This window comes from Primulina tabacum, chromosome 13, assembly GCF_025594145.1.
Source record: "Primulina tabacum isolate GXHZ01 chromosome 13, ASM2559414v2, whole genome shotgun sequence".
NCBI lineage: Eukaryota > Viridiplantae > Streptophyta > Magnoliopsida > Lamiales > Gesneriaceae > Primulina > Primulina tabacum.
The window spans coordinates 838,018-862,875 of NC_134562.1; the positions used below are offsets into that span (position 1 = coordinate 838,018).

The window sequence follows — 24,858 nt, forward strand, 5'->3', positions numbered from 1 at the left end:
TTCAACTTAAAAACCACACACAGAGCAGCAATAATCTCTTGTTTATAAACTTTTTTTGCTGTAGTTTATTCTTTGTACATAGTCCTACACAAATATTTAAACAAAAATTTGATTAGAAAATAAAATTTTTTTAAGAATAATATAATATTTAGAGATCTTATCATAAATATCAATATTCTAACAAGTCTTATTAGTCTAAAAAGAAAAAACTCCAAATGTTAATATCACAAGATTATCAAAAGAAAATTTTTTCAATTTAGTGTGTATAGAAAATACATATGATATGATACGAAAATCAATTACATTATTATTTTTAAATAAAATCAATTACAGTAGCATAAATTCATAATTTTCTAATTTAAGTCTATTTTAGAATGAACGCATATGAAACAGAATAAAATAAAATTCACGGATAATAGAATATTTAACGGAGAATTGCACATAAATTCCTATTGGGGTTCTGAACTTTACGGTCAGTACCCAATAGTTATTTTATTTATATTCAATGCCTGACAAATTGTATTTGTATGTTTAAACTCCCCAATGAAGAGGCAAATATCGAATTACCCTCCTATTTAATTAAAACCCATTACTACCCTCCTTTATATTATATCTTCTCTCCCTTCTTCTTCAGAGCTTGTTCGGCCGAGTGAGAGGAAATCACGATATCAACTGAGACGCAGCAAATGGGGAGAAAAAAGGCGACAAACAAATCTGCAGAAGCTAGAACCTCGAATAAATGTCGAAGAACTCGAATTAAGAAGAAATTGAAGCAAGGTACGAACGAGAAATCCAAGCAATCGAAGCAAGGTACGACGAGAAATCTAAGCAAGGTACGAAGGAGAAATCCAAGCAAGGTACGAACGAGAACCACATTTTCCTCAATGTCTAGGGTTAATTAACAAACTTTTTTGTGGTTTTGAAACTGTTATTTTTGTTTTAGGTTATTGACAACCTTTTTTCCCCAATTTATAAGCTTTGTTCTTGATATTTTTATTCATTCGAATTTTTTAGTTGTATTGTTAATATTTTTAGAAATTTTGATTAAATTCAAAAATTAGTACTTGTGCTTGATTTCGAAGGTGCTGTTCCAAATTCCTTGTGTTATGCACAATTCAATTTTTATAGACATGTCTAAATGCTGTTTTTTGTTTTTTGTATATACAATTATGTTATGTTTCTTATTCTTTTTTATAATTGTGTTTGTAATAGTTATTGTATAATTGTTTTATGTTTTTTAATGTAGAAACTACTGTAGAAGACAAACTAAGTGATGATTATAATGAGAAGAATAGTGGTAAAGAATATTTTTCACGATGTTCCCCTCCGTATTTTAAAACTGTGATGGGCGAATTGAAGCCAATTCTAGGTGAGCAGCATATGAGTCGGATAAATGATACTCCTTTCGCCAACTGGATTGATATGCCAGTCCTTGCTATCAGTAGTGGGCGGATCGATTATTTTCTGAACAGATTTCAGGGTGATTCATGTTCTTTTTTTGTTGGTGATAATATTACCATCACTTTCAAATCAGCTGATTTCTCTGTTGTGCTCGGCCTACATCACATTGGACAACCAGTTGACTTGGACCTGAAAATGGAGTCCAAATATTTGACACGTCATTTTGACGGCAAGGTCACCAATGCCAAGCGAATAGCCATTTATGAAAAATTGATTTTCCTTGCAAGAAGTGACGATAAATGTGATATTGATGATTTTGTGAGAACTTTCATTTTGTTCATTTTCAATTGCATAATATTTCCCACGGGCAATTATATCACTCCTGGATTTATATTTCCTTATCTCGATGATCTTACGAATTTTTTTGAATATGCTTGGGGAGATGCTGCCTTCCGATTTTTATATCGAGAAATATGTCAAATCGGGAAAAAACTTTATGTCGATGGATGCACGGTTGGATTGATGGTTAGTATTCAGCTTTACTAATTATGATCTTAGTATTTGTCATTAACTTTTATTTTATTTTTTGTTTTAGGCTTGGTTATATGAGACAGTCCCAGTGTTAGGAGTAAGGCATGGTTTAAATGTTTACCCTCGGTTGTTTTGTTGGGGGAAGAGCAAGATCCCATTAAATGCAGCTGGCACTGAAACATTGTTGAAACGCATAGATTCAACCCAGGTACTTATAATTATTTTAGTTTATTAATCTAGTTGTGCAAAATTAATGTTTAGTTGATTGACAGTTGTATTTATTTTTATTTGTGAATAGGTTCTGTCGATACATCCATTTTGTGAGGATGAGAAGTTGTTAGTGGACATGAATCTTGGTTTAAAGCAAGAAACGAATAGATCTGAAGTAAAACGTTTTGAGAAACTTGTGATGAAACAAATGAATGAGTTAAAGATACTGAGAAAGAGATGTGCTGAGTTAGAGGGTGAAAAGGTTCGACGTAGAACGAAGGAAAAAAGGTCTGTGGCAGATAAGCGTGAAAATGTTGTTGAGTCTGAGGAAAAGGTTGATAAAACAGAAGAAATGATGACTTTTGAGTCACCACATGATGCAAGAGCTAACTTTGGTGATTTTGTTGACGTAGTGGTAAATGCAGTTGTTTCTGATTTGGATAAAGAAAACAAAGAGTTAGATGAATCACATTCTTTGAATGCTTGTGTTGATGAGAGCATTGATGGTAGTTTTGTTGCTACTTCTGAAGTGGAGAAGAAAACGGTTTCTGAATCTTCAATTGCGGATCATGTGATGGCTAGGGATGATCGTGTAAAGAAAAAAAAGGTTCCATGTTTGTGACTCCACCTAGCTTAACACCAAGACGTCAGAGGAAGGTGAAAAAACAGGTAAATGAAGTGTCAATTATTTCCAAATCGATTGTATTAAGTTTAATTTAGTTTTTCTTTTTTTCAGTACTATTATTGTTATTGATGTTTGGATTTTCTGTTATATTGCTGAATATATCGCTGCTTTTGGACAGGAAGTTGTAGACGTTGAGAAGAAAGGCAATACTCCTGGCAAGGTTGCCATGGATGAGTTTCAAGGTAGATCAGATTTCTGTGGACATGAAGAAGCTGCTGATGAAGAGAGAAAATTGGTGACAAACTTTCTTGCTAGAAAAGAGTTGGAGTACGTTGATCTTCCGTATGTTTCTTCTTCTTATTTTCGTAATAATGTGTCCCAATTTTTTTAATGAAATTGAATTTTCTATTTTGTAGTGTTGTCGTTTGGCAAGATACGGTTATGAGTTTAAGTGGACCGATATTATGTCATTTTCTTTTTGGTGATCCTGTTGAGTTTGAGATAATTAATGTTCACATGAGAATTATGCAAAAGCAAAGTTTGCAGCATGGATTTGAGATTTATTGCATGGACACAATGGTGCAGGTTCGTAGCAGTCTGAGTTTTGTGTTATTTTTTGTTTTCGTTTTACTATCTTAAGATAAATGAGTATATGTGTTCTTGAATGTGTAGAAAGAAGTCCTTACGAAATTAGAACAACATGGGAAAAGATCGATGGTACATCGGAATGATTATGGAGGTTTTCTTTCACTGATGACATCTTTCACGATGGCTAGACTACAGGAACTGACTGGAGAATTATTTAAAAGATGCAGATACATCATTTTTCCTATGAATGACAGGTGGCATTGGTTTTTGTTGGTTTACAAAAGAGATGAAGGGATATTTAAACTGTGGAACTCCATGCATGATCCATTCTCAGTTGGGAAAACCAAAGTTTATGTAAGTTTACTTTGAAACCCTCGATTAAGAGAACCTTGTCGTCAACAAGGTGCAACCCTCGATTGTGGTGTCTATGCATGCATGTGGTTGGAGTGTCTAGCCCGTGACACAAATGAGATGTGGAGCTATGCACAGGATGTGAAGATGGACACTTATCGAGCACGTTTGGCAGCCACAATATTATCTGATGAAAATGGATTGTTGAAAAACAAGTTTGAGTAATTAATTACTCCTCACTATTCTGATGGTTAAGAAGTTACAGTAGTACTGGAGTTTGAACATTTGAAGTCTATGTTTAATTGTTGTTTTAAATTATGTAATGAAGACACACAATTGATTATTATCGTGGTATTTGAAATGGTACATATCAATTTAGAAGAGAAAATTGAGTACAAAAATTGCTTTATTGGGTATATTATGCGTAACGTTGAGTACAAATGTTAAATAATCGAGTATATCTAACTAATCTAATATTTAGTCATACATTAGTAAACACACAATAGTATTTAACTACTGGAGGACAATGTACACATGAATCGAGTACAATGACATGTCAATCCAGCACAACGTAGAGTAGTTCATCTATTCATGCTAGGATCACCAAATCATTATCCGATGAAGTGCTTGTATTTTCTCAACTTCAAAGTACATAAAATGCCCAAGTGAGTATATAAGTTACATAATCCAGCATGAATAGATACCCGACATAAAATGCCCGATTGAGTACTCGATTAAGATACATGCCCACAAGATGTGTGATTGAGTATATATATTAAATAATAGAGCACAATTCACGGTAAATCGGATATAAATGTTTTAAAATCAGGTATACATGTTCACAAATCGAGTACTCAAACTGAATATGTGTAGAATTCATGAAATTGACATATAACATGAATTCTATTACTCGATTCATGTACATGTATACCTGATATAAACACATGTATACCCGATTTATTGTGTAATGTTCCACATAACATATGACATGAATTTTAGTACTCGATTAAGATACATGCCCACAAGATGTGTGATTGAGTATATATTTTAAATAGTAGAGCACAATTCACAGTAAATCGGCTATAAATGTTTTAAAATCAGGTATACATGTTCACAAATCGAGTACTCAAACTGAATATGTGTAGAATTCATGAAATTGACATATAACATGAATTCTAGTACTCGATTGATGTACATGTATACCTGATATAAACACATGTATACCCGATTTATTGTGTAATGTTTCACATAACATATGACATGAATTTTAGTACTCGATTAATATACATGCCCACAAGATGTGTGATTGAGTATATATATTAAATAATAGAGCAAAATTCACGGTAAATCGAGTATAAATGTTTTAAAATCAGGTATACATGTTCACAGATCGAGTACTCAAATTGAATATTTGTAGAATTCATGAAATTGACATATAACATGAATTCTAGTACTCGATTGATGTACATCTATACCTGATATAAACACATGTATACCCGATTTATTGTGTAATGTTCCACATAACATATGACATGAATTTTAGTACTCGATTAATATACATGCCCACAAGATGTGTGATTGAGTATATATATTAAATAATAGAGCACAATTCACGGTAAATCGAGTATAAATGTTTTAAAATCAGGTATACATGTTCACAAATCGAGTACTCAAATTGAATATGTGTAGAATTCATGAAATTGACATATAACATGAATTCTAGTACTCGATTGATGTACATGTATACCTGATATAAACACATGTATACCCGATTTATTGTGTAATGTTCCACATAACATATGACATGAATTTTAGTACTCGATTAATATACATGCCCACAAGATGTGTGATTGAGTATATATATTAAATAATAGAGCACAATTCACGGTAAATCGAGTATAAATGTTTTAAAATCAGGTATACATGTTCACAAATCGAGTACTCAAATTGAAGATGTGCAGAATTCATGAAATATACATATAACATGAATTGTAGTACTCTATTGATGTACATGTATACCTGATATAAACACCTGTATACCCGATTTATTGTGTAATGTTCCACATAACATATGACATGAATTTTAGTACTTGATTAATATACATGCCCACAAGATGTGTGATTGAGTATATATATTAAATAATAGAGCACAATTCGCAGTAAATCGGGTATAAATGTTTTAAAATCAGGTATACATGTTCACAAATCGAGTACTCAAATTGAATATATGTAGAATTCATGAAATTGACATACTAACATGAATTCTAGTACTCGATTCATGTACATGTATACCTGATATTAATGTACATGTATACCCGATTTTAACATGATTTCAATTGTTGGTTTATTCTTGGATACGCGCCGATAGTCATAGTCCTAAGGATCGAAAACTAGGGGATTTCATAGATTGAAATGCGATTCACTCTTGATAAATAATTAAAGACATTTAATTATTACATCGAGTAGAATTATTTTGACATAGCTCGAGAGACTGTGTTCAATTGAATAGAAAATCCTGTCGGAAGCATACAATCACTATCGAACGAATTAATTAATTAGCGACGAGTAGGTGAACCGATATTCCCAACAAATTCATTTCTCATTGAATTTTAATCAACCATTTTAGATACTATATTACATTATTACATTCTTGAATCATTTTATTTGCATATGTAATTGAGCATAGTAGTACTAAAACAACCATCCAAATCTCGTTAATAAAGATTTAATAACTGAAAATAATAATTGTTAAATACATTCTTCATTGGAACGATACTCTTACAGTAGTACATTATACTATTACTTGACATCGTGCACTTGCGATTAATTTTTGAGCATACAAAATCATATTTTTATTAAGGATTCCACAGTGCAAGTTTTGCTCGATCAAGTATTGTATCTCACATGTATTCGTATATCTGGGTGAAGAAGTTATTATGTCAATTTCGAAGCCCACAGGATGTGTGATTGAGTATATATATTAAATAATAGAGCACAATTCACAGTAAATCTGGTATAAATATTTTAAAATCAGGTATACATGTTCACAAATCGAGTACTCAAATTGAAGATGTCTAGAATTCATGAAATTGACATATAACATGTATTCGACATAAAATGCCCGATTGAGTACTCGATTAAGATACATGCCCAGAAGATGTGTGATTGAGTATATATATTAAATAATAGAGCACAATTCACGGTAAATCGGGTATAAATGTTTTAAAATCAGGTATACATGTTCACAAATCGAGTACTCAAACTGAATATGTGTAGAATTCATGAAATTGACATATAACATGAATTCTAGTACTCGATTCATGTACATGTATACCTGATATAAACACATGTATACCCGATTTATTGTGTAATGTTCCACATAACATATGACATGAATTTTAGTACTCGATTAATATACATGCCCAGAAGATGTGTGATTGAGTATATATATTAAATAATAGAGCACAATTCACGGTAAATCGGGTATAAATGTTTTAAAATCAGGTATACATGTTCACAAATCGAGTACTCAAACTGAATATGTGTAGAATTCATGAAATTGACATATAACATGAATTCTAGTACTCGATTCATGTACATGTATACCTGATTTATTGTGTAATGTTCCTCATAACATATAACATGAATTTTAGTACTCGATTAAACAGTTAAATTGGTGATCTTAGGCATGAATAGAAGAACTACTCTACGATGTGTTGGATTGACAAGTTATTGTACTCAATTCATATGTACATTGTTCTCGATTCTTTAACGTATATACTCAATCTGACAATTTATGTAGCTTGAAATTGACACACTATAATTTCGACCGAAAATATATCTTTTTCTCTAGCTCAAAATATACTCGACTATTTAATATTTGTACTCCAATTTACACATACTATACACAAGAAAGTAAAATTTGTATTCAAAACTCTGTTCATATTAATGTATGACTAAATATTACATTAATTGAATAACGTTTGAATAGTCAACAACTTGCAATTTGGACATTGTATTTTGTATTTCCGATATAATATGAGTACAGTTTTATTGTGCACAAAATATTCCTAATTATTTAATATTTGTACTCATATTTACACATAATATACCAAATTAAGCAATTTTTGTACTCAAATATCTGTTCAAAATTGATATGTACCATTTGAAACACTCCTTAAACCAAACATTAAAAATGAACAAATGAAACACCAAACCTTCCAGAAACAAATAACAATAAATAGAAATACATATTGAAGTGCTTAACACCTAACACAAACAAAACAATAAATTCTTCAACTTAAAAGATTAACATAAACAACAACCTAAAGCCCAAGTTTTTTTCCAGAGAACATATAAGAATACAAGACATCAACAAGCACTAAAACAACATGACAGTAAGGCAAACCAAACCAACTCTTTCCCAACATTTTCAAAAACAAAACAATCATATAATGCGTAAACCACCAATGCTTCCACTCGAACGCGTACGACTTCTCACTGGTATCAACATGCTTGATTCCCCTTCCATCTTTTTCCTGTTAAAGTTTCGAAAAATATTTCAGGTGTCAATCATAAACAAAAATACTGAATATTGATAGATACTAACAGTAAGATAGTAATAATAAAAACATTGAAACACCATTTTCATGAAACAATAACAGCTAGTTTATAGCTTCTTTGCAGCTACGTCTGTTTGTCCTCCCTTATGACAACGACTACACTTTGACACACGTGATTCGATTTGCGATGGTATCCTCTTGGCTTTCCTACGACCAGGCTGACTCCTCACATCAGGAGCATTGATTACATTTCCATCATCAAGATAAGACTCATTAATGTCAAACGTTGGGATGGGATTAATAATTCCTCTGTACGTTTGGCGGTACATTTCAATTTTGAAATACTTGTCGCAAAAATCATAAAACGACATCGACTTCGACTCAATAGCGGCGCAAGCATGCTTGCAAGGAAGCTTGTTGATTTGCCAATATCTACATGAACAGGTCATGGCTATCAAGTCAATAGCAAATGATTTTTCACCATCGACTACTTCAAACCTCCAATTACAAGACCGGTGCACTCTCAACTTCCGGGATTCCACATATACACTACCAATAGCTTTCTCCTTTTTTGGACTTAATTCTTTAACCATAATAGCTGTTGATTCACGTCGTTCGTGCATCATGTTCATGATCTGTACTCGTATATGGTCCACCATACCCACGATAGGGAGATAACGAGCTGCTTTAACCCAATTATTCCAACATTCGGCGATGTTATTATTTATAACACCCCATCTATTGCCAAGAAACAATGCATTTGCCCAACTCTGTGGTTCAGAATTTACAATAAAATCCCTAGCAAGTGGCATGGACTCCAGGATATTTTTTATATGTTGTTCATGCTCCTGCAAAGATGGAGCATAAGCAGCTTTTTTGAATACCGAAGACCAATGCTTTTTGTTATGTTTTGGATAGCTTCGCAACACCTAAAATGGTTACAAAAAAATCAGATTAAATACATCTATTTATACATATAAAAAAAAGAACGTTCTACATAAAAATAAGTAATTGATTATGTACCACTTTCACAAAATTATCAACTAAATGTCTCAAGCAGTACGCATGGTGACTGCCCGTAAATAGTAGATTAACTGCCTTGATAATCCCAGGATGTCTGTCAGAGAAAAACGTGTACTCATTGAATGGAATGCTTTGACACGAAAGCAAAAAACTTCTCAGATGATAACAAAACCATTCCCAATTAATATCATTCTCCGCGTCCACTACAGAATAAGCAATTGTGAAAAGATCATCATTGGCATCCTTCGACACAGCAAGTAGGATACAACCTTTAAACTTATTCTTTATATGAGTCCCGTCCAAAAAAATCAACGGTCTACAACCAGTAACAAAACCAACTACACATGCGTGCAAAAAAATGAACAGTCGTTTAAATTTGTTAGTTTCGATATCAATCTCACACTCAGCAACACTTCCAGGATTCGTTTCTTTAACAGCTCGACAATACCATCTTAGTCTATCATAGCATCCCTTATCTGTGCCATGAATATCATGCATCGCTAACTCCTTGCCCTTCCACACATTGAGATAGTTTAACTCTACACCATAATCTCTTTGTAAGTCTTTTTGAATTGTACAAGGAGATAAGAGGGCTCTCCTATAAGTTTGCCTTTCACCACATTTTAGCTATCCATGTTGCATCTGCTCTAGGATGTCCTCTACTACGTAGATTATTCTCACCACATGTATGCTCTAAATTGCATTTTCGGATCGCAAATATATTGTCTGCTTTATATTTAGAAGCATAAATTCTCCATCCACAACTAGTGTCAGTACAAGTAACAGTGACTTTTTCGCTATCATTCTTTCTGTACGAAAATGAACGTCTTGTAGAAACAGCATAATATTTAACACATCTTCTAAAGTCAGCAGCATCTTTGAATGTTTGACCTACACCACGAATGCAATTAATCCAAGCATCTAGTGTATTGCTCAAAGAGGCTTGATCAGCTTCGTTACCACTATTTCTCTGTCTGTCTTCCTCATCAACCCTTACCAATATGATATAAACTTGTTAAGTGCAAGATAGAAAAATAATTTAACATAAAAAATTCAAAGTATGGAATGTAAATAATATTAGTATCGTCAAATAATCCATATCATGACAACAAAACATATTTATATTATTATAACATAGAACAAATTATATAACCACAATAATCTCAACTAATGCACAATTTCATGCTTGATAAATTAAAATATAAAAAAATTATCAAAACTAAATAAGGACATAAATCTAATATATTTTACCTCCGAATATTTTGGTTGCGGACATGTTCGTTTTTACTCTCTGCCCTCAATTCAATCATGCTGAGCTTCATACACATATAAAGATGAATCATATTTAGGACATCATCATCGTCGTTCAAAGTCACGTTCATCTTGTGTTGGGGGGCTACGTATTGCAGAATCATAGCTTCAGGAGTAGTCTCAGCACATTTTTTTCCAAGCCTCTCAAAAATGTCCAGCAAACTACAACCGCTGAAAATTGAAATCACAAACAACTGTTTCTTGCATTTACAGCTACCCAAAAACGACAGGTTGCAAGACCCACTTTCATATTCCATTTTGAACCTAATACAAAAAACATACAAAAGTAATTGATATGCACATTTCAAGACTTTAAAGAATTTTCAGAAAATTTTTAAACAAAATTAACAACTTTATCATTCAAGAACTAAAACATAAAAATTGATGATAAAATTGCATTAATCGAGAAATCTAAAAATAATTTCTGCATTCATCTTTACACTGCTTTGTATTCAAATAAGGCAGCCGTATGATTAAGTCCACAAGATACTTGAATTGCTTTTATGTTATTCTAAAAAACAATCATAATACAAAACCCTACATTTTCGAAATTCAATCGGTGGAATTCAAATAAATAATGGATTTAAAACAAAAAAAACACACAATAACAATTAAAAAAATAAGAAAATCATTAAATTGAAACAAATAAACACAAACTCACTAAAAGCTGGAATTTCACGAGCTACCTAAAAGCTGGAATTTCACGAAAAAAATGAGAAAGTTTGAGGAAAGAAACTCACCTTCACTTTTTGTTCCCTTCGATGAACTAGTTCTGCACGACAATCTTCAAGATTTTGAGCTTCAAGTAAATGATGTTTCACACAGATCCATCATGGGATTTCTTCTCACGAAGCCGATGGGGGATTGGGGTAATAGTATTAAAATCCCAAATACAGATGGTGTTAGGGATTTTAAGGGTAAAAAAGAGTTTTAATTAAAAATGAGGTCAATTAGGTAATTTCATGCTTACGAGGGAGTTAAAACATATGAAATGGTTTTGTCAGGGAGTGAGAATATATTTGTTTTACACTAGGGACTGAACACAAACTTTGAAGTGGTATTAGGGATTTTAATACAATTGTCCCAATATTTAAACAATAATATATTTATAGATAATGATAACATCAACGAAAATAAAAGTTTTACAACGATAAATTCATTTAAAAATAGTAACTGATATTAAGTACCCTTCACCATCTGTCGCACTTGCAAGCTCTCGCAGGTTTTGCAGCGCATCGGCAGATCCAAACCCTCCAAGTCATCAGAGACTGCTCCGCTTCAGAGTCTTCAGACTGCTCGCTTCAGAGTCGTTGCAGCTTCAAGCAACTGATTCCCTCTTGGACGCCAAAAAATACGAACTTACCAAGATAGTAGAAAATTGACACCAAAGACACGACATAAAAGATGGGAGGGTGGTTGCCTTAAAGCATATCCACCGACCCAAGGTCGCTCTCGTGTGGGCATGTGAGCTGTGGATGAAGAACGTGCATGCTCCTAAAGCGCACAGAACGTAAAGACCCTTTGTTTCCGTAAAATACTCAGCCACGTATACACCTAATATTGGGAACATGGTCAAACCCAGCGCCCTCAGAAACAACAAAGCCACTTTTCCCTGACCTGTATAGGCATACGGTTCAATATATACCTCACAACGGATAAAAAAACCTTAATATGCTCATCCAGATGCGCCAGACAATGCCCCCAACAATAAAGCCAAGAATAGCCTTTCAAACCTCCAACGAACGCGGACCTCCTTTGGTGATATGTTTTTTACTCATGAGGCCTTGTGTTGCAGGCATTTCCAACTACCAGTAGAATGCAACACAAAAAGATGTAAACCTATCCTATAACAAACAAAACAAAACAAAACAAAGAAGAGAAAATGAGGGTCTGTTCGATTTCTTGAAAATACATATTGACTTCTTAGATAATCAAAAAAACAAATGAAGGGTTTCTTGAAAATAAATGACCTGAGATGAAGGGCTTCGATTTTTTGAATTCTTGAAAATTCACGTGCTCGATAAATTAATATTAACCCCACAATTGAAAAGGCAAGTGACAATAAATATTCTAAAAAGCTAGAATAGAACGCAATCAAAAAGCAGAAAGCCATAAATATTCATCAAAGTTGAACACTGAATTATGCGATTTCAAAATCTTGATCGCCTCCTCACCTGATGACCAAAAATAAGCACAGTAAGAAGGAATTTAAATATCTTACCAAATTTAAAGTTGAGATCAAAATCTTGATCGCCACCTCACCTGATCAACAAAAATAAGCACAGATTGCTTAAAAACTCACCATTTTAATCAGGAAAAGGAATTTAAATATCTTGCCAAAATTAAAAGATAAAACGTACTCATGAGTTGAAAAAAAATACTTCTCATAGAAGTAAAGATATCACCAAACACACAGCATGAAGGAGAACTGTGTTATCCAGAACTGTGTAGTTGTACAAGTTATCGTGTGTGTGTGTATTTTGCATATATTTATAATATCATTATCTCTATGTGTCTGTGTATATAGAAATAATAGAGTTAGCCTTTAGCAGTCTCAGATAAATACATTTCCATTAATAGTAAAATAATAGTTAGGGAAGCCCTGAACGATTATTGCGTCGTTAACTGGCGATGAACTGTGTCGTTAACTGGCGATGAACGAACAATCAAAGCTGGTAAAGACTTTTCCTACCCAATCACTAACCCGATTTTCTGAGAAAATTATCAGACCCAATCAGGTAAAATCTAGCTCTCCGTGCTAGGACAAGATAACCTCGGGTATCTGAGTACCCATACCCGAATTCCCGCCCCAATACACAAGGACACCTATACATGAGGACAAGCCGACAAGGCAGGCCTGTTAATCCGCCAACAAACAAACCAAGGAGTGAGGAGAGCAACCAACAGGGTGTTGCGCATGATCGAAAGCAGTGGTAACTCACAGCCCATAGTTACCAGCACAAAGGCGCGACCCTCAGCAGCGAGATCACATAACAGCGGGAAAGGTCGGCGCAGGAGAATTAAAGGTAGCTGGAGCAGTAAGTGGTGAAGTATTGTTACAGAGGCACTTGGTGGCAGCGGGACGAGGCAGGCCTGCTAATCCCCCAATAAATAAACCAGGGCGTGAGGAGAGCAACCAACTGGGTGTCATGCATGATCGAGAGCAGTGGTAACTCACAGCCCGTAGTTACGGGCACAAAGGTGACCCCCAGCAGTGAGATCGCACAACAGTGGGAAAAGGTCGGCGCAGGAGAATTGAAGGTAGCTGTAGCAGTGAGTGGGGAAGTCCAACAGTTACGGTTATAGGGGAACTTAGTGGCAGCGAAAAACTTCGTTATTACCTGTGGTAAATTTGTTATTCTGCAGAATGAGCATTTATCTAGTTTTAGTATTTTATTTGAAGCTGATTTGGGTAATAACTGAGCTATCATTGTTGACTCGATATTTTAAGATATTACCAAAACAATTATCATGAATTAAAAATGTAATCATGTCTCTGGTTTTCTGACTCTTGGGGGTAACTATGGTCTTGAATTTGTGGTTTTTGTTGTTGGTGGGGAGGTTCTTAGTACAATTCAGAAGATCTTGCTTACAATCTGCACACCTGAGCAAGTTTAGTTACGCCATGTATTTTGAAAGCTTTATCCAAGAAGGAAGGTGTCTCTTGGCTTAAGTCTGAACGGGATTTCTTTAACATTGTATTTGATCCAGATTGTAACATGGAAACCAAGGAAAACAATATTTCAAGTACTTCCAATTTCATACCCGTCTTTGCATCTCCTGAAACTACCCTAGATGGAAAAAGTTCCATTTATGATTCTCGATTTGCAGGGAAGAAATTAGGACTGCTTATTGATGTAAAGAACTTGCCGGAGTATGGGTAGGAAATGAATATCAAGTTAGGGTGAGTGAGATATGCAATCGTTCCAAAGTAGGATTAGGGGATTCATAGTTAAGGTCAGAAGAAAAAATGGAGCGGATGGAGTGGATTTCATGAAGAATTTCTAGGAACGTGAGTTCAGATGAGATCATAGTTTTCAAAAGCGAACGCCTCTCGCTAGACGAGGACCCTGCGCCTAGGGTCCCAGGCTCAGCGATTCAATAAAACGAGTGTCTGGGTGAATTTTTTTTAATTACTTGTTTAAAACAAATAGCCCAACCCCAAACCCTAGCAACCCAACACCGGAATTAGAAGAAGAGAGTTTTGAACAGAAGAATTGGTGAGCGCATCTACATCCAAAACAACCATAAAAAGACCGATTTCACATCTTTTGGATGAAAGAAGAAGAAATTAATGTTGATCAAGAAAATGATGAAGTCCATGAAGAAGAACACAAGTGAGGTCTCTGTGATTCGACGGAAGAAGATGAACTTGATTTAGATGATTCGTGTTACTAATTACTATGAACTTATTAATTATTTTTTGTTTTGTGTGACATTGTGACTTAATTATTTCATATTTTAATATATTTATTCTAATGTAAATATATGTTTTTAAAAATTTAAAAATGTGTGTCTTGCTTCGGAAAGCCTCAGGCTCCATAGCCTCGGTGAGCCTTAAACCCTTGACAACTATGGATGAGAAGGCTTCCTCAACTCTGTGTTGGCCAACAATTACAGATGGGGAGAATTATAGATGCTACTGGCATGAGAATGGCTGCAGTTAGCATTGCGTGATAAAGGTACACGTTATCTATTCGAAGTGGGGATGACTTGGAAGGAGGCTGAACCACATATAAAATCAAAATAAGATAAAATCCGAATCAACCGTAATGTGAATAAGAAATTTTGTACCTACTAATAAAACAGTCTTTACGTGAACATTTCATCGAACAGGTTGAGAGTGCTTTCCGAGTAACTCTGAAATGCAAAAATATATAATTACAACATAAATCATGCAATAATCTTAGTGAAAAACGGAATGAGGAATAGTATTTTATTCACAAACACCAAAAACAAATAAATAAGTAAAATCTTCCAAATAATTTGAAGAAAATTAAATAGTACATGTAGATTCAATAAGAATAATTTAAAAATTCAAAGAGCATAAGACTGACGACAGTTTCTTACAATTTTTCAGATTTGGAATGCCATCCTCTCAATTTAATTAGACAATGTTCACAAAATGAGAATTATAAAACCACTGGAAGTGAACGGGTATCTGAATCATTTGTGTTCTTGAATCTTCAATCTGCGGTTGTAAAGTGGGAAAGAAAATGTGTTCCTCTGTACAGGTGATTCCTTCACCTACCCTAGCCAAGCTAGTGAATCCACAAGAAAACAGAAATCCAAATGCCACATCAGTCCCCCATACACATTTTTATCCCCCCACCTTTTCTAGACTCTTCCAAGGGATTGCAAATCTTGGACCTGTTTTGGTCTAGTCTAGGCCTGATATGTTAGGGCCCACAATAATTTGCATCTTCTTGAAGCAACCTTGTCCTCAAGACTTGAAACTCATTTCTGTGAATTCAGCCTGAGGGTGCAAACGAGCCAGGTCGAGCTGAGTACCATAATACTCGAGCGCGCCTCGATTTAAATTGTCTATCGAGCTCGAGCTCGAGCTCAATCGAGTAACCAATTTCAGTATATATCTTCAATTTACAGTATATCGATTCCTTTAGTTGATTGAGCTCGAGCTCGAATAATCCATTTCAGTATATATCTTCAATTTACAGTATATGGCTTCCTTTTACTTCTGTCTATTTTGCATCCTAAACTCAGACCAATTGAGGAACGTAGCAGTGACATAGTGACTTGGAATGAAAATATTGGCATACCGTGACTCACGTATAGCCATTGTGAGCAAAATCACAACATAGCTGGACTCTTCAATCTTCTAACCGATTGTATCTCACCCATCATGATCCGATTGCTCGTAACCTTGAATCCAAGAAGAGCCGGATCGATCTGTTTACCTTTCTTCCCCCTCTTTTTGTTGCTTCTTGATCCCTGAGCCTGCATCACCACATCTGATGAATCTAAAATTCCAGAAGCTTGAGCTTGACTTTCTTGATATGTTGAAGTTTTCTTAGCATGGCTTTTAAGCATGTCACTGAATGATGTCTCCAGGATATCAGCAATGCTACCAGTTGACATTCGTCCAAATTCAGCGTCTTTTTTTCCAGATTCCTCTGGATTTTTCATATTGTTCCCTCTCGTTTCTCTCCTCATCCCTAGAATTCAAAAAAACAACAGAAAGTCAACATAAAAAAAGGACTAAAGCTGTTTAGAGCAATAAACCATGAAGATAATAAACAAATTCCAAAATGCAAATCAATGATCTTTACTTGTGTGTGCAAAAACAAAAGACATTGTACAATCCCTCAACATTGAAACCAAAGAATAAGGTAGCAGGGGACAGTGTTACCAGCAAGCAACCTCTTTCTTAAGGCACCCAGTAACATGACAACATCATCAACATGCCTAATAGCAACCTAAATAGTCAAATATAAACATAAACATCTAAGATAAACTGGACATCCTATCGTCAATACACCAAGCTGAAATATCACCTCCGTCAAAATGCAACAGCAAAGAGGGCAAGCTAAGAGTACAAAAGCAAGGACAGATGCCCAACTGAAATATTCAGGTACCATGAAAATGACAAGGCTGCAAAAATCACGTTCAAGGAGAAAAATACTTTCTAAGAAGAACAAAACCAAACAGCGAAAATGGTTCAACAAATTGTCAGAGACCTTTTCCTCGGATGCCTGGATCAGCAACCACCTCAGACAACCCCTCTAGACAAGATGAAGTTAGTGAAACAGGTGGATGCCTCAGAGAGGAGTTTTCAGGTTCTTTGAAACTGAGAGACCGTAATCTGGTTAAAATAATACCAGGGTAAGAACAGTATGACTAAAAAGTTCCTACACAAATGATGAATCATCAATAAAGAAAGATAGCCAAAGCAATAAACATGAGCCCCGATTAAGCAAAAATAGTAAGTTGATATGCAAAAATAAAAATCAACTCATCCCTTGCATCTCATCAAACTAGCCTACACAAAATAAGCTGTTATTGCATAAATATCAGATTTAATAAACAACTCATCAGAAGAATGGTCCTATAAGATATTTCCCGATTCAGTAGTTTCGCTTTCCATGCATATCCGATCGAAGCCTCATTCTAGTTTATAAAAAGATCTTATAATATTTCGATGGAACAATTTCTGTTGTTAAAGAATTAACCGAGAGGCAGTATCCTCTAAAGATTATATCTTCATTTGGCAAAATATTCTAAAGAATTCGAAATCAAGGCATAACTCATAGTTGTCAAAGGCGCAACGATTCATTACAGCGAGCCCAACCGTTTACCTGGACTAGCTTAGGAAGTAAGCGTGAAAGCTCAAACCCAAACCCTAGCAACCCAACGCCCCAATGCCGGAATCAGAAGAAGAGCACTCAAAACACAAGAACAAAGTGAGGACATCTACATCTAAAACAGCCAGAAAGGCCGATTTCACATCTTTTGGATGAAGAATAAGAAAGAAAATTGATGTTAATCAAGAAAATGAGGATAAAAGTCCGAAAGTTTTGGAGACTGGTGATTCGATGGAAGAAGTGATTTGGACGATTGAAGAATTTTAATCATGTTGCTAATTACTATGAACTTATTAATTATTTTTTGTTTTGTGTGACATTTTGACCTAATTATTTCATATTTAATATATTTATTATAAGATAAATATATTTTTTTTAAAAATTAAAAAATGTGGTCTTGATTCGGTAAGGCGCACGCCTCGCCTCGCGCCTCAGGCTTCGTGACCTTGTGCGCCTCGGTGTGCCCTGCGTTCTTGACAACAATGGCATAAATCTAAGCGGATTTTCCATGAAAGTATAGTACCCCAGTACAGCAAAGGTTTCTTGCCTGTCCTTAGCAGAATCGTCCAAAAAGGAATCAGAAACTCCAATCTTTTCATTGTCAAATCCTGACCATTATTTAGGATAGTGTTATCATGCACAGCTTGAAATTAAAATAGAAACAAACAAAAAATTACCAAAAGGCCCAAGAAAAGTAAACAAATTACCATCCGAACCAATTGAAGAGATTCTGCTTAGGACATTGACAGGTATTTCCCCTTTTCTAAAACTTGCAAGGCCATCCTGGTCAACAATGTCCTCTAGAACATCAGGAATTGTCCCCTAAATACAACCATCATTAAGAATCAAAAAATTTTGCTTACTCCTGCATCTGAGAAGGTTAGTTTAATAGATACCTAATCAATCATACTAGAATAATCGTAAATTACCAGAGAATTTTCTTCAGCCTCAGTAGTAAATGCTCGTTCAACTAAAGCTCCGGCTTCGGATCTAAAAGGCAATCCACCAGTATCCAGAATGCTGCTCGTCCCTTCGGCCAGTCGACTCTGAGGTGGCCCACTCGAATAACCATACAAGCTAGCATTGAAGGACTTTCTAAAACTTGTTTCTTGATCTGAAAGAAGACTAGATGAATCATTTGTCGTGCTTGAACTAGAATAGTCACCTGAAGTTAACCTTTTCTTAAGCGGCATCCCATTGGTCACATCAAGCCTCTCAGATGACAGATTGCCAGATTTCTGGTTAAGTAATTCCATAAGCAAACGCTTTGAGCTGTCATCATTCGCTCCAGCTGACATCCACAGACTAGGATCTTCAACACTCCTTTTGGCATCTGACTCCCTTTTCAGTCTCTCTTTGTGAAGGTATATTTGTTGCAGTCTTGACTCCAACCAGTCATTGGGCAACAAACCATTATTCTCATACCAACGTTCTCCTGTTTCCAAGTGAGAAGAATGGAATTGATTGGGTATTAAAGGGTGATGCTGAGAGTAAATACCATAAGATTGACCACCATCTTGACCTCCAAGGTTAGGGGTCGTTCGTTCAATCTGCTCCTGCATATCTAAACCTTGTGTGCGAGCAATGGAGTTGACATCATCAAAATTAACCCCAGAAGCACCAAGAGGCAGTGACATTGAGCGCTCAAAGGGCAACATTCTAGGGCCAAGAAAACCATGTTGAAGCCTATTTTGTAAACAATAGTAGCGTTCAAAATGGCTCAGATTCTCATCAGAAGTCGATATTTGCTGAGGAAAAAAATCCAAAGGGCCAAATCCCACTGATATTGCTTTATGAGCAGCAGCCGAGCTTCCATAGATCTGGCTGGTTCCATCATGCGGCGAACGGAGAACACCTTGCCTTTCTTCTTCCATTTCCAATCCATGCATCAGGCCTGAGGGCAGCTGTCTTCCATGCATATGATCTTGTTGAGGAATCTGTTTATCCAGAGGATGAATCTGTCCATGTCTTCCATGTGATAAGAGATCCAACAAATCATTTTGCTGCTGTTGATGGGCAGTTCGACCAAATTTAGCTTGAATTAGCTGCTCAAGGGATTGATCAGCTTGCCTAGATGGATATTGCGAATGCTGTTGAAGGCTATTTAAAATCTGATGCTTTAGCATTGCATGTTCAATACTACTGTTGAGTCCAAGAGCATCATTATGAGACTGTCCACGGCCTGACTCACGCATTTGATTCCGAAGCATCTGCTCAAGAAGCACCTGTCTGGCCTGAGACAACTGTTGCTCTTTAAGCATCATTTGTTGTTGATGGAATTGTTGTTGCAGCTGCTGCTGTTGTCGAAGCTGCAATTGCCTCTGCTGCTGCTGTTGAATAGCCAACAGGTGTTCGACATCTTGCCCTGCTTGGATGGTGAACTGTTTGTGGTGCATCAAATTCATACTAGGCCCTCCCTCCGGTAGAGATTCATTAACAAAATCAGACAGCTGCAAGCCAGAACCATCTAATGCAGTAGGTGGAATAGATTCACGGATATGAACACCAAAATGCAAACTTGTGTCCAATGAACCCTCTATTGCAACAGATTTTTCAATGTCAGAACTTAAATCATTTAAATCATTACAAGCACCTCTAAATTTCAAGTGTGGCATAACATCTCCCAACTCAAGGAAAGGCGAGTCATCAGGAGCATCTTGCAAACGCACACGCAAATCAGTCCCAAAAAAACCTTGTTCGAACCACGAAATAATGTCCACTCCAAGAAAGGGTCCCTGAATTTCCTCTTGTGGATCAAGATAATACAAACTTATTTCTTCTGGAGGGATTCCTCTATCAAGATAAAACTCGTTAGAACTGCTCCCAGACATATTTTGTCCATTGTTGTAATATTTATCTGAAGACAGCATTGCAAAAAAAGAATTTGAATCATCTGGAAGTTCATTGTTAACATCATCAATTAAAGGGATCTTGGTAACAGCAGCATCTACAACCGTGAGCTTAGCGGGATCAAACTGAGCACCATCAAGGAATTGCATACCAGCATTGTCATGTTCCTCCCCATATATAGCCTCTGTAACTCTACATTTTTCTGCACAATTAACCACTTTTACAGAAACAAAGTAAAGAAAATCATTCGGGCATTGTAACATAAATTTCATTCTCAAAAATACTTCAGTAATCAAAATCTCACCGCCCAAGAAATTTGATCTTTTTAAGCTATCTATCATCTCTTCAGCAGCATCAGAGGAGAGGGCAGGTTCTCTACCATTGGTGGATTCCAAGTTTCCGGACTCTACAAAGAAATAAAGCATGATGCATAATATCAGCGGAAACAAAAGCAAGAAAGATATAACGCAGTCAAATACATATTTAGTGAGATGACAAAGCTTAAACAACCTGCAACACCATTGGATGATCCATCCACCTTAAATGAACTGTGAGAAACTCCGCTGCTGTTTAGTTTGCCCTTCCACATGTCACTTACAATGGCCTGCAAAAAAGGAGGAAGATTTTCCAGCTTAAATCACTTGACATTGCCCTGCAGAGCATAAAAAAGTTATATGACATATGATATTAGATTTCTAGGTCACCTCCTCCTCATCGGTAGGAGTAACAAAAGCTAGAGGCTCAACAGCAGTTAATTGAGCTATATGGGTCACTTCCTCCAAATTGTCAGGCATGTTATCCATATAATCTTCAACATTTAATCTACGGTAAATGTCAAGGAGTTTTGCCCTCGGATACCAAAATGTTCCAATAGAAAGGTTGTGTTTTCCAGAAACCATTCCAGTCTCCTCATAATGAACAGCACCGATTATACCTACTGACGGAGGTCTTGCTGCAGCAGCACTAGTTCGACCACGCCCTACTGCAAAACCAACAGTTGAGCACTCCACTCGTCCCCTTTCAAGTCCAAATCCTGGAGCAGAACGATAAGAACTAGACCCACCAGGAATTCCCTCCATTCTGTGGCGGGGCCTCCACTTTTCACGAGACTCAGAATCACGTTCAGGAACGAAACGGGCATGTGAAACAACTGACTGACTGTCACTCTGAGATTCTTCCTTCTTGACATCAGTTTTTTTATCTACTTTAGCATCCTTTTCTTTCTCATCAGGACCCCATCTTGAAGACCATTTGCCATCATGCCTAGTCTCATGCCCAGTATTGCGACTGTTAACATCATGCCACCTGTCAATGGGAGCCAAAGATCTGTTGTCCGAAATTTCTCGGCCAGGTGCATTGTCAACACGTCTTTCCATCTTCCTACGATCCCTTCTACCAAGCAATCCAGTTTCCCTTTCTTCTTCACGCCAACGGCCACCAGAATCAGGCTCGGGAGCAATTCTTATCCAATCCTTTTTTTCTTCAGGCGCATCAGGGCCCCGAGCATCCTTCTGGTTCAAATCAACAGGATGGCCAAGAGTCAAAGTGTTTGCCCCACCCCCACGTGTTTCCTACATATAACAATACCCATAATGATAAATGGTGATGACTGGTAATATTTTTGGTAACATATTTGTGAATGAGGAAAAATAAGCAGATATATCCATGACATCGTGATCAGATGCAACATGTTCCAAACAATAACACCACAAATACCATGATCCTAACCAAATTCTTCAGTTTGGATCGCAGAAAAAGTATGTTTACAGGAAACAAGTTAGGTTTTCTTTCAAAACAATATTGATGTGGTCTTATGTTCTAGGCTCCTAGCTGTATCCAATGGTAATGGGTCAACAAGATTCATTCCATAGTCATTACAGTTGATCGAATAAAAACCTATTGCGCACAAGCAATCCTGACGCGAAGTGTACAATATAACATGCCACGAATGAGCATTTTACATAATTCATGGAGCCACATTACTTTGTCACTTGTGTTGTACTTAAGATCAAATTTCTCAAATATTTTCCTTGAAGTCAAAAATTCCGACAAAAGGAGCCTATCTTCAACCAGTATAGAGAAAAGTGTAAACCAATGGAACCAAGGAAAGACTTGCCATAAAAAATGTCACTCGCTTTGACAAACAAAAAAATATTACTGAAGCCACACAATTATTGCGCCATATGTGATTGACATGGTTGGGGATCACATCATGCCATTCATTTTAAGTCAATGAATCGCTAGCTATTCACGTCCTTAACCATAAGGCATGAGTTCAAGAGTAAGAGTTGTGAAAACAGTAATTCATGTTTTAGAACACATGAAAAAGGAATCCCGTATCAGAACTAGAGATGACAAGGTTCTGATTTGAAATTTCCAATTAGTTAAAGTTCAACGAAAAATATGATGTCCCAAAACATACAACTACACCAAATGAGACTTGAGAACCTTGAGCACTGAGATATCATTTGACATATAACAAGAACTCAACACCGTTAACTGTTAAACCAATACTCGAAAGCAAGGGAATCGGCACTTACCATTTTAAGCTCATTCGGCTTAGCATACAGCCATTGTGGAGACAGCGGTATTGTGTTCTCTGGCACTGACGGATCTGTAGCAAATATGGACATTGTAAAATTAAGAAAAACTTTCATCACAGGAAGTGTTCAACAAAAGACATTCAGGTAACAAAGAAGGGATAATAAAACACAATTACCCTTTGAATCATCCAGTATATCAGCCAACACATCATTCCCCATTGAACCTTGATTATGAAAACACAAAAAACATATCATAAGAGTACTCAATATTCTGAAATGCAACCCACTTCATGATATCAAACAAGAAACATGACACTGCAGTTAACAACTCGGCAGAGACTCAAAACAAGGAGTACTAATTCAATTTAAACTTGAAGAGAGATAGAAGGCAAAAAAATTAGACCTTGGGACAATCCTGCCTGATAAAAAATAACTAATGCCCCTAAACCCCCCACAAAATTATACAAAACTTAACACGCGAAGAAAAAGAGAACTATTGTATCCAAAGTCAAAAACCAGATCTGCAGTTCAATCAACAAGGCAAAGTTAAGATACCTAAAGATCAGTATATCCTAGCAAAAACAAACCCAATTCCAACCGAAGTAATAAATCGAAACACTTAAGTACCTTTGAGAGTCAAAGATCGATTGGAAGACTTTGCTGAGATGAGATCCTCCGGCAGATCAAGCTTTCTTTCCGCCATCACCCGAATCGGTGTTTCGAATACGTGGCTGAAAATCGAAAGGGGAGAAAAACAGAGAAGAAAGCACACACGAAACCCGCGACGAGAGCGAAAGAAGCTCTGATCGAAGTCTGGAAGCACAATTTGAACGCGAAATGCAATTCGATGGCAATTCGAAAGATCGAAAATAATTGAGATGCGTATGGATTCAATGTTACATAAACAATAAATAAACTAGGGTTTGCGGATTGCGAGAGAAAACGAGAGATTTCAGTAATGAGTGGTCGAAGAGGATAATCGGCCAACGCTTGTTGGACTTTTATTTTGTGTAATTTATTTTATGTAAATAAATATAAATTTATTTTATGTAAATAAATTAAATTTTAAATGAAATATTATGTTACCGCTTTTTAAGTATAATAATAATAAATTTATTTTATGTAAATAAATATAAATTATTAAATTTTAAATGAAATATTATGTTACCGCTTTTTAAGTATAATAATAATAAATTTATTTTATGTAAATAAATATAAATTTTAAATGAAATATTATGTTACCGCTTTTTAAGTATAATAATAATAATAATAATAAGTATGAAAAAAAATATTAATCAGAGAAATTTTCAAACCAAACTTCAATTTATCATAATTCTTACGTCCAAAAATTTTTTCTTAAACTCTATATCTTTACTTGTTAATTTTAATTGATTGATTTACTAGATAGAAATGGTATGAGAACATAAGTAAAATTATATTAAACACGTAAAACTATTATTATTGTGTAATTAAAATATTTGAAGATAATTTTCTCAAATAATATAGATTCGAACCTAAAATAATATGGATTCGAACATAGA

General features: G+C 35.5%; 3 protein-coding genes across 35 annotated transcripts; 1 reads left to right on the forward strand and 2 right to left on the reverse strand.

Moving 5' to 3' along the window:
- Positions 1 to 18: 18 nt before the first annotated feature.
- On the reverse strand, positions 19 to 24,311 carry LOC142523238 (uncharacterized). 33 transcript variants are annotated; one of them, XM_075626935.1, is made up of 14 exons: positions 23,945 to 24,309; positions 23,494 to 23,541; positions 23,315 to 23,388; positions 21,479 to 22,345; positions 21,285 to 21,378; positions 21,079 to 21,180; positions 18,854 to 20,991; positions 18,632 to 18,746; positions 18,448 to 18,532; positions 17,301 to 17,425; positions 15,673 to 16,778; positions 15,397 to 15,462; positions 11,790 to 12,776; positions 19 to 84 (listed from the first exon to the last, which is right to left on the reverse strand). In XM_075626935.1, the coding sequence occupies exons 1-11, from the start codon at positions 24,018 to 24,020 to the stop codon at positions 16,414 to 16,416; spliced, it is 4,089 nt and encodes a 1,362-aa protein (XP_075483050.1). In that variant the 5' UTR covers positions 24,021 to 24,309; the 3' UTR covers positions 19 to 84; positions 11,790 to 12,776; positions 15,397 to 15,462; positions 15,673 to 16,413. The 33 variants fall into 33 exon arrangements, with proteins under 33 accessions (XP_075483050.1, XP_075483070.1, XP_075483068.1 ...); XM_075626955.1 differs by lacking the exon at positions 19 to 84 and adding an exon at positions 12,824 to 12,864 and having other exon boundaries at positions 11,692 to 12,572; positions 15,401 to 15,462; positions 16,393 to 16,778; positions 23,945 to 24,310; XM_075626953.1 differs by lacking the exon at positions 19 to 84 and adding an exon at positions 12,824 to 12,864 and having other exon boundaries at positions 11,692 to 12,446; positions 16,393 to 16,778; positions 23,945 to 24,310.
- Positions 687 to 4,032, forward strand: LOC142523106 (uncharacterized). The gene is made up of 7 exons (XM_075626753.1): positions 687 to 810; positions 1,247 to 1,926; positions 1,997 to 2,140; positions 2,231 to 2,760; positions 2,879 to 3,094; positions 3,184 to 3,352; positions 3,440 to 4,032. Exons 1-7 carry the CDS (start codon positions 687 to 689, stop codon positions 3,722 to 3,724), a joined length of 2,148 nt encoding a protein of 715 aa, XP_075482868.1. The 3' UTR covers positions 3,725 to 4,032.
- Positions 8,331 to 11,494, reverse strand: LOC142523241 (uncharacterized). The gene is made up of 4 exons (XM_075626967.1): positions 11,343 to 11,494; positions 10,543 to 10,866; positions 9,292 to 9,385; positions 8,331 to 9,197 (listed from the first exon to the last, which is right to left on the reverse strand). The coding sequence occupies exons 2-4, from the start codon at positions 10,857 to 10,859 to the stop codon at positions 8,376 to 8,378; spliced, it is 1,233 nt and encodes a 410-aa protein (XP_075483082.1). The 5' UTR covers positions 10,860 to 10,866; positions 11,343 to 11,494; the 3' UTR covers positions 8,331 to 8,375.
- Positions 24,312 to 24,858: the final 547 nt, after the last annotated feature.